The sequence below is a fragment of the Vicugna pacos genome, chromosome 18, assembly GCF_048564905.1.
Source record: "Vicugna pacos chromosome 18, VicPac4, whole genome shotgun sequence".
Taxonomy (NCBI): domain Eukaryota; kingdom Metazoa; phylum Chordata; class Mammalia; order Artiodactyla; family Camelidae; genus Vicugna; species Vicugna pacos.
This window is the reverse complement of record NC_133004.1, coordinates 31,840,001-31,850,144: the sequence shown is the minus strand read 5'-3', so window position 1 is coordinate 31,850,144 and position 10,144 is coordinate 31,840,001. Positions and strand designations below refer to the sequence as shown.

Genomic DNA, 10,144 nt, shown 5'->3' with positions numbered 1-10,144 from the left:
GCCAACCAGGCTTTACTGAGGGTCCACTCTCTGCCTGGCCTGGGGTCGTGCAGGGAACAAAAGAGGAGTTGTTGCCTTCACGGAGGTTACGTTTGCTGTTTCATCCTTGTCTCTAACAACTGTTTATCGCCATCTGTCCATCCAACTCTCTCTCCTTCATGCCTTTTATCATCCTTTTATCCATCCATCCACCTCACTCCTACGAATCCACCCTCCCAGGTGGACCAGCTCTAGTCTCTATTTTGCACCCATATTTATGAGCTGAGTCCCTTCAAAGACAGAATCAGTGAGAAGCCATGTCTGGTCCAGGTCAGAGCCCCGTCCCACCCCCCAGGCCTGGCATCAGCCAGTCTCCCAAGTGTCCCCTCCCCCGGCACCCTGACTCAGAGCTCTGTGTGCTGGAGAGCTGAGCTGCTTCCCCCAGGAGCCTGGGGCTCAGAGGGTGCCTGGAGCCTGTGGCCTCCAAGAGGGTGTGAAAACCACAGCACACCTTGGCCCAAGCATCTCCACGGTGACGGTGGGGGATGGTGAGGGCTGCTCACACCTGCAGGGGCTGTGGTTTCACACTTGTGTTCCTATCTTAGCCTCATGCACCCTGATTCCAGGTTCAGTCCCACTATTATGACCATCCAATGTTCTAGAACTTTTGGCACCAAGGACTCCCATGTTCTCTGGGCCACTTCTCCCAACCACCCCCTTTTACAGAGGAGTCACAGAAAAGCCATCAGCAGGGCTGGCTTCTGGCTCAGCCCTCGTCCAAAAGCAGAGGCAAGCCAAATTTGTCTCCTTCAGGCACCGTCCTGTGGACTTTGGGGAGGATGATGGGGTGATGATTCCCCCAGGGTTCTGAGAGCCTGTGGCTGAATCAGACCCTCTGCCAAATTAACCCTGCTGGGTGGTCTCAAAAAACTGCCTCTAAAGGTGAGCCCCCTTAGGGGATAAAGGATCTCTTTTCTTTTCTTAAGTATAAGTTGTATGCAAGATGCTGCACTGATACCTAGCTCTTGTGTTCAGTAACGTGCCTTCCAAACATCGCAAAGAAGTATTTTCTTAGCATCTTAAATTCACATGTCAGCAGGCTCCCTGACAAATTATTGAGAACTTGACTTCCCCCGGCTCCCCAGGACAAGCAAATGAGACATGGGGGACCAGGACCACTGTCTCATTCCTGCAGAGTCTGGTCTGCACCCCTCCCCCACATGTATGCCAAAGGATGGGTCCTCTCCAGGTAGCCCTGCACCTTCAAGTACTTGCACTCAATAAATATGTCTTGGGTGCATAAAGGGAACAACAAAACAGGCAGCAGGAGCCAGGAAAAGAAACCTTGGTCGGTAAGGGGCTGTTTCTAAGAGACGAAGCCGGAATCCCCCATGTGCCCTTCGACAGGGCGGGACAGCCCGCAGGTACCTGGGCGGTGTCTGGTTTCTCACCCCTACCCGCCTCCAGCACGAGCCTTGGTCCTGGCCGCAGAAGGAAGGAAGTTGATGTTTATTAAAGGTCTGGGCTGCACACTATACATGGGCGACCTCACCAATTTCTCCCCAAGGTAGGGCACGCCACCCCCGTTGTCCAGACAGGAAACTCCAGCCCAGAACGGGAAAGCAACCTGCCCAAGGTGGCACAGCCAGGAGGCGTCAGAGTCAGGATTCAGACCTAGGCCCGCTGGCCGCCCCCCAAGTCTTCCCACCCTCAGGGTCACCGTGGGCTTGGCCCCTGAAAGGAACAGTCTGGACTCTGGCGGCTCCTGGATGCAGGACCTGGAGGGCTGAGCTTGGCAGTCTGCCCCAGGCAGCGCCCTGGTACTGGCAGGGCCTGTGGGCAGCACTGGATCAACCTGTTAGCACATGATCCAGGGGCTACCCCATGTGCCTGGGAAAGAGGGAGGCTGTCATCACATACACAGAGGCATTTGTGCACACAGGGAGCTCAGGTAGGTACAGACACATGTGGCCTTGGGCACATGGCATAACCATGGGCATGCTCGGTGTCCATGGGCACTTGGGCACCAGAGCCCCAGACGCACATCCTGAACACTGGGCTCAGGGGCCCCATCGAGGGGCCCCACCAGGAAGACCAAGGGCTGCAGGCCTCTTCACACACAGCCCAGGTGACCCTGTCTCTGGCTCGTGGCCCAGAAGCATGGCCGGCTCTGGATGGCCAGTCTACTTTACTAGCTGGCCTGGGGCCCCGGCCCCCCAGGTGGAGGCGTCATGACCACCCACTGGCGGAGGTAGCTCCTGGGGGGCCCTTCGTCCCTGGGGCTGGTGAAGTCACACTCCACAGGGCTGCTGCAGTCAGAGTCCGCAAAGCCGCTGTCAAACGTGTCCATATCCAGGCCAGCTGTAGGGGAGCCAGCCTCACTATCCGACACCCCTCGGGGCGGCCTGCTGCTCCAGGGAACCCCTGGGGCCCAACTTGCCTCATCCTCAAGGGGCAGCTTTAGCCTGTCCTGCAGGCTGCCCCCAAGCCCGGCAGGGCCACTGGCTGAGACACAGCCACAAGACAGGACTGTGGTCCCCGTGTGCAGGAGTGCATCTTCAGTGCCCGGGCCAGACTCCAGGCCAGGGTCCAGGTTCAGGGCTGGGTAGCCATCATCCTCACAGGTGCAGGGCCAGCCGCACAGTCCCTCTGCGTCCACCACGGTCACCGTTTCGATGGATATCTGGCCATACGGCCGGTCCCTCTCCTGGCTGTAAGCTGAGCCACCCAAGCTGCCAGTGGTGGAGGGCGCTGGGCCCCAGGAGCCAGGCTCAGTCACCCCATCGGATTCCACCAGGTCTGTGGGCTTCCGCAGCTCTGTGAGCACCAGCTCCTTGGCTGCACACAGTGGGGAGCACTGGCTGTGCATCTCCAGGCGCAAGGGTGCCTCTGGGCTCCAGGGTCTGAGCTCCAGGCTGGAGGCAGTGAAGGGTGCACCCACCCATTTCTACGAGAGTGAAAAGGAGGGAAGTCATGGATGAGAGTGGGGACAAGGGAGGGGGTGGAAACAGACAGACACAGAGACAGGACAGACAGCAAGAGAGGAAGACAGAGACAGAGAGAGAGAAACACCAGAAGGTAAAGAGAGAGGCAGGGGTGGGGGAGATTAGCATCATGCTGCGTCCCTGTCCAGTGATAGTCCCCACCAGCCTCCCTGGGCCTCAGTTCCCCTCCTGTAGCAGGGAACCATGGCCCTCCGCAGCCTGCCAGCTCACACAATCCAAAGTTCCTGAGGTCTGTGTAAGTGCAGGGCCCAGATTCCTGAGTTGTGGGGACACGGAGGCTGGAGGGCCTGAGGGCTGAGTGACAGAGCCCCTCCAGGCCTCCTGTTTTATTGTCCCACTCCTGACACTGGGTCTCCACCCAATCAGCAGAGCAAATCCCTGAGAACTGAAATCTACCACTTTTGAATCTACTCCACCAGACAGCTCATCTCAGACTCCTGCTGAGGCTACCACCACCGATTTGAGGTCACTTCTCAGCTGTGTGGCCTTGAGCCAGTTACTCAACCTCTCTGTGCCTCAATTTCCTCATCTGCTGATAGTCCCCTCCACCACAGGGCAGCTGTAGGAATTAAAGATACACGAAACACTATCTTTGAAGCTCCTAGCAGACTCCCTGGTGTGCAGCATATGCTGGATGAATACTGGTAAAATGCTTGCAAAATAGATGTGATATTTGAGCTTTGGGGAAAGTGCAGAGGAAAGAGGAAAGAAAGGGTTTTCCAGTGTGGGATGGAGCCCAGGCTCCTCCCTTGTCCCACTCTGAGCCCAGGTCTCCTTGTGGGTCCCCTGGGACAATGGAGCACCCACCCACTCAGCCACCCTGCCACCCTGCCACCCACCCACAGGGGCTGCTGTGAGGATAAAAGAGGGGGAGGTGAGACAGTGCTCGGGGAGCTCCAGGCAGACAGCAGGCAGCGGTGGGAGCTCAGTCAGGGCTCTAATCGCACTTCCTGACTTCCAGGCTCTGCAAGAGCAGGTGGGCTGCCCCTCCCAGCCGTCACCACATCCTCTCTGCGGTGGCTGCTGTCAGGCCGCCGCCACCACCGAGACAGGTGCCTAGTGATAAACGGGCACAGAGAATCCAGGGCGCTGGCGGTAGCGGCGGGGCTGGGGCCCACAGGAGGCTGGTGGATTTTGCAGGTGGAGCCATTCCCTTCCCAGAAACTGCCAGCTCTCCACCTCCCTATCAAGGGCTTCTGCCATAGGACCAGGAGGCCAGGTTGTGGCTCATGGGATCACCTGGCTCCGTCCTCCCCAAGTTGGGCTCCTTGGGCTGGGAAATGTTACCTGATCTTGTTTATTTCTTATGGCAACTCTGCCCCACAGGAATTACTTCCTGCATTTTGCAGGTACAGAGGCTGAAGCCTGGCTCCAGCCCTGGTGGGGGCCTGGGAGCCTCGGGCCTGCAGGGTGGGGCTGGGAGTCTGGGCATGAGGGTGGATGCAAGCTCCCAGAGGGTGAGAGGCTCTGGGGGGGCTCTTCACAGGGTGGGAGTACTCACCTTGAAGTCTCCGCTGTGGCCGAGGTACAGGGGCTGGAAAAAGTGCTCTGGGCTCGGCACCTGCACCCACATCTTCCACAATCTGGGAGGGCAGAGATGAAGTGAGCCCCACACACCTACCAGAGGGCAGCCTGCCCAGATGCTCCCCGACTTTGTCCTGCAGGAGACTCAGTGCCTCTGAGACACACCCAGGCCCCTCCCTTCTGCTCCCTCTGGCCCAGGCCTCAATTTTCACATCTGTAATGTGGGACAGCGAGTCTCCTGAAGCTGCACGGAGTTTCAGGGCTTGGCTGCCTATTCTGTGCTGAGAAAATGCAGCCCCTCTGAGCCTTGGCTTCCTCCTCCCCAACCAGGGATGAGCAAAGAACCACTCCCCAGAGCTGTGGGGAGGAGTCAGCGCCTATGGGCGCAGTGCCTGAGGCACCTAGAGAGAGCACTGAACCCCGCAATCTCCACTGCCATTCGCAAGATTCTCTTCCTTAAACAAGATAAGCCAGGTATGCAGAGCCCCCGGCCCAGCGTCTGCCACTTAGTAAGGGCTCAGCAAACGACAGCCTCAAGCCGGCAGCACTGGCAAAGGCCAGTGGAGCTTTGGTTTTATTTTTCAGCAGCAGCAGCCCTTCTCTTGATGGCCATGTTCAGCAGAAACCCAACATATAAACAGATAAAAGCAAAATCCATTTCTGAAGCAGAAGGGATGGTGGGGGATCAGCCCACAGACCCTTTACCCCCACCCAATGGCCCCCTCCTGCCCCTTGGGACTCAGAGCTTAAGATTCACTGGACAAGAGCCCAACCGAGGTCCAAATTCTACCTTCTCCACTTCATAGATGTGTGGCTATGGCCAAGTTCCTTGGTGGCTCTGGGCCTTGGTTTCCCCACTTGTCAAATGGGAGTAAATGCTATGTAAAGCTCATGTTGCTGCTGTCATGGTTAAGTGAGTGCTCCACCCAGTGCCCAGTAAATGGTTTATTATCACCATCACTGTCATTATCACCGTCACGGTGTCCCCCAGTCCTGGCCCAGGCTGACCCCCTCCCTGCCTCCCTGTTACCCAGCCTCACCTCGAAGGCAGGTGGATCTTCAGGCCTAAGAAGACAAGGATGGGGGACACGAGGACCAGGATGGGAAGCAGGTGAGGGTACCAGTTTCCCTTTATCTCTGGGAAGGAAACAAACACAGAGTGAAATGGAATAGAGGCCACAGGGGCTGGGTGTGTTGGGCAAAGGGTCTGACCTGGAGCAGAAGGGGCCATGGGGATGGATGCTGGTGCCTTGCAGTGGGATAGACATAGGTTCAAATCCTGCTCCCACTCCTACCTTAAGCAAATGATTTCCTCTCTCTGAGCCTCAGTTTTCTCACCTGCAAAATGGTGGTAATAATTCCCACTTCACAGGTATCTTAGGGGGACCAAATGCCCTGCCAGGAGAATCACCCAGTGCCCAATGAAGGGCCTGGCAAGCAGGAGCCCCAGAAATGCTGCAAAAGGGCTATAAGGGGAGACACAATGAGGGGATATCTTCTAGCCATGCCAGGAAGCTCAGGGCTCAGGGCTGCTGCACATGGACAAGATTTGGCACAAGGAGCGGGGCCTCCATCCCAGCTTCACACCTACCTTCTGGCTGAGTGTGAAAGATGACTGGGTCACTCCACTCACTCCAGGTCCCCTTGAAGGAGGAGCCAGGCTGGGGCCCTGCCCGCACCTGCAGCTCGTAGCTGGAGCCTTTGTGGAACTCCAAGAGGGGGAGAGAGATGTTTCTCGAATCCACCGAGATCAGCGTTCTCCCTGGACTCTGCCGGCACAGGAAAAGATACAACTGGTCAGGACCAGCCAGGCCAGCCCCTGCCTCCAGCAGAACCACCCTTTAGCAGCCTCCATAAAAGGGCTGAGTCTCTCCTGCAAAGTCTCCACTCCCACCACCCCCTCCACCGCCAACAAACAGGCCCTAGTCTGAGTTCTGGCCTCTCCAGCATAGGCAGCACAGAGCCACGGGCCCAGCCTCAGCCTCGCCTGGGACACGGTGCTTTGTTCTGTTTTCCTCTGATCCCAGCTCAGCCACTCACGATCCTGGCAGGCACCCTTCCTGCTGAGCCTGGGACTGTCCCCGGAGCAGCAATGGCCATTCCTGGGAATGTTCAATTGGCAGCATCGCAGACCTTGGACACTTTTGGAATTCCTCAACAGCAGGTACTCTAAATAGGGGGCATTTCTGGAAGTCTTTAACTGCAGGCATCTTAGCAATGGACACTGGGGACAGTCTCAGAAATGGCACTGATGAAAATCTTAAACTGGGACCATTCTAAAGGATGGATAATTCTAGAACTTTCAACTGTTTTAAAGAGTGGGCCATTCCAGAACTCTGCAACACTCTAAACAAAGAACACCTCTAGAGGCCTTCACATTTGAAACAACAGTCCCTCTGACCCTGGACTTCCCTGGCTATTGGTACTTCTGGAACTCTCCCACTATGGCCGTTCTAAGCACAGTGGGAAGGTTCCAGACCATCTGTTTCTGACACCTCCCCCACCTCTGCCAATTCTCCGAGTGCCTCACCAGAGCCCAGGGGTCTCCACGCTTCCTGTACCGCAGCTCGTACTGAAGTTTGCCCTTCAGCGCGAAGAGATCGTAACTGGAGCTCCAGGAGATGTTATAATGTCCGGAGAAGGTCACAGTCACGTTGAAAGGGGGAGATGGCTTGACTTCCAGGAAAAAGCCAGAAAGATAAAATGGAATGAGATTTTGCAGCAGCTGAAAGGGATGTGGTGCTGGGAATAAATTCCCCTCCACCTGAGCAGTCACTGATGAGATCAGGACTAGTAACCCAGAATGACTTGAGGTGAAGCATCCCCTGTCTCTGGTCCTCTGTTCGCCCATCTGAGAAATGAGAGATTTAGACTAGATTGGGTTGCAAACTCAGGGGTGGGCAGGGAACAGATGTGGGTGAAGCAGGTTTGGGGACTGAGCCCTCCCCATCTAAAGGGGGATGCCACGTTCAAGGGGGCAGGAAAGCAGACCAGCATGGCCAGGAAAAAAAAACCCAACAAGCTGGAAGTCCAGATTATGGTGGGAAAGCTCTCAAATGTTAACATTAGCTGCCAGTCCTAAAGCTTTCTAAGCCACACTGTGGCCAGACCCACCCATTCTCCATTTCTGTTCTAAATGATGACATCATTCACTTTTAATTCTAGCTTCCCAAGACATCCTGTTCCCATCTCCCAGACATCTTCTGGAAGGTGCAGGAGCAGAGGTCCAGGCCACACCACCATGGTCTCCTGGGTGCTTCTGTGTAAAGGTCAAAGCTTCCAGTTCTGCTCCATCCCAAATTTGTTTTATGAACTTGAGCTGGACACAGGTCATGTGTCTTCATTTCCTCTCTTGTAAAAGGGACCAGTTTCTAGCTCATGGGGTGAAAATTCACGGAGACCAAACTAAGCAGCAGAAGGAGGTGATTCAGGAGGCTGGGTGACAGCGCTGTCCAGGTGTGAGAGGAGTGACATCCTTCCCCGGCTCCCGCCTCCCCCAGCTCCGTCTGCCACCATCGGACATTCCCCATGTTCTGCTCCGTGACCCTGCTTGCCATCCGCCCCCCTCTCGGAGATCTCAGCTCGTTGAGACAGAGGTTTTGTTCTCAGAGATAGAGCCAGCACACAGCAGGCCCCCAAGAGATACTAGTCAAACCAACAAATGAACCTTCCAGGGGTTCCAAAAAGGAACTCTGAAGCTGCGTATGACTCAGCACCGACTCAGCACCATGAGCCGAAGTGGGAGAAGGCACACGCTCAGGAGGCCACAGTGAGGGCATTATTGTCATTGCTCTTTCAGTCATGGGTCCTTTGGGACCAGAAGAGCTCCTCAGCCCTCTCCTCTCTTCCCCAGGTGGGCAGAGGCCAGTCCTCCGCTCCCCTGTATGGCCTGGGCTGGGCAGTGAGAACCAGTCAGGGAGGAAGTGAGGGGATGTCTGCAGAGCCCAGGGTCAAGGACGGGGTCACGGATGGGGGCTGCTCAGCCCAGGGTGGCCCAGGGCCCAGGAGGAGGGAGGGGTCCTGGGTTGGGGGGTGAGGGAGAATCTGCCTCCTGCCACATCTGGGTGCAGGCCTGGCCTTGGACCCTGGCAGGGAGGGTGGGAGGGAGGGGGCCAGAGAGAGCTGCGACTTGAAGCCACACTGCAGGGTGGAGTGACAGTGGTGCGGTCCCTTCTCCTCTGCAGGGGAGGGGGTGGCCTGCTGTCTGCCCAGCTCGCTCAGAGGGGCAAGAGGGCGCCCCTGTGCCACAGCTGGATCTGCATGGCTGCGGGAGCATGTGAGCTAGTGTGTGCACGTGTGCGCCTGCGTGTCCGCATGCGTGAGAGAGTGTGGCAGCTTCTGCGTCTGTGCTGGGGAGGCTAAGAGCTGGTGGGACACCGTGCATTTGTCCAAGGCTGTATTTAGGAAGGTGTGAGAGAGACTCTGGGTGTGTCTGGGCGTGTGCGAAGCTTCATTCACACCCTCTGCAGTGCAACACCCACTCAGCAGAATGGTGCAAACCTGGCCCCCAGAGTGTGAATGACAGACACCTTCTCATCCCCTGTCCCCACCGCTGGCAATCTAGGGCCAGAAACTCCCGGACCACAGGGGCTGGGGCATTCCTGAGGAGGGCAGGACTCTCTCAGCAGTCTGTGTTTGCGTGCCTCTGACCCCCTCCCTGGACATCCCGCTTTGCACACACACCCTAAAAGCTGCCTCCTGGACCCTACCCTGCCCTGATTCTGGAACCACAGTGATGGCTGCTCCCACCAGCCGAGCCCCTCCTGCCCCTGGACTCCTCCCACCTCCAGCCTGGAGGGAAATCCCGGGCCTCACTGGAGTTAATAAATGTGAGAAAACTCAGGGAAGTTTTTCTCTTGGGACCCAGTGCCCCAACTTGTCTCATAATGGGGACAGAATCCCTAAGAGACAGAGTTAAAAGGACCCTCGCTCTACATAGAGGGAACAAGGCCAAGGTCACAGCTAGACAGAGGCTGAGGTCATGGCTCCCAGTCCAGCTCCTTTTCATACCTCCGCTGTCTCTCTCTAGTTAGTGCTCAAACCTATTAGCAACTCATTAGCGACCTATTAGTCGCCAGTGCAACTAAAGAGCAGAACCCTAAGGTGAGGTAAGGACACAGGACAGGGCAGCTCTGATGCTGGGGTAGGGAGCCTGTGTACTTCTCAGCTCTGGGACCCAAGGGATACTCACTGCTTTCAGCCAGGACAAAGCTGCCGCACTCCTGGGAATGGTTGCCAGACGGGTCTGTCATGTTGACGCTGAAAATGTCGTCGGCCATGAACGGGACCACATCCATGCGGCACGTGTACTTGGCATGCGTGGCGTTGTGGGTGGATGGGCGGAGGCTGCAGGAGGTGACATTGTCCTCCAGTTCTCCATAGGAGTCTTGCCTTCAAGGACAGAGCAGCTGGTCATGGCTGGAGGCCAGGAGGCTTAATGCACAAGGCCAAGGTCGAAGCCCAGATTCTTGGGTCTGGGAGGGATTTGAGGTAGGGCTACGGGGCACCTGGTCCAACCGCCGTTTTCCCAGGGAATGCACCCCCTCCCCGAAGCAGCCCTGATGAACTGTGTACAGGGTTGGCTCGCACACCTCCAAAGGACCAGGAACTCACTACCTCATTTAGGACAATAACTC

At 56.7% G+C, this 10,144-nt stretch overlaps 1 protein-coding gene across 3 annotated transcripts in view; it reads right to left on the bottom strand.

The window, feature by feature from the left end:
• Positions 1 to 1,461: 1,461 nt before the first annotated feature.
• The window catches only part of IL21R (interleukin 21 receptor), a 32,344-nt gene continuing 23,661 nt past the window's right edge, over positions 1,462 to 10,144 (bottom strand). For all 3 annotated transcript variants that reach the window (XM_072942820.1, XM_006201226.4, XM_072942821.1), the window contains 6 exons: positions 9,700 to 9,899; positions 7,039 to 7,184; positions 6,100 to 6,277; positions 5,549 to 5,645; positions 4,486 to 4,567; positions 1,462 to 2,926 (listed from right to left, as the gene is read on the bottom strand). In XM_072942820.1, the coding sequence (XP_072798921.1) occupies positions 2,171 to 2,926; positions 4,486 to 4,567; positions 5,549 to 5,645; positions 6,100 to 6,277; positions 7,039 to 7,184; positions 9,700 to 9,899 (1,459 nt within the window). In that variant the 3' untranslated portion in view covers positions 1,462 to 2,170. The remainder of the gene's footprint in view (positions 2,927 to 4,485; positions 4,568 to 5,548; positions 5,646 to 6,099; positions 6,278 to 7,038; positions 7,185 to 9,699; positions 9,900 to 10,144) is intronic.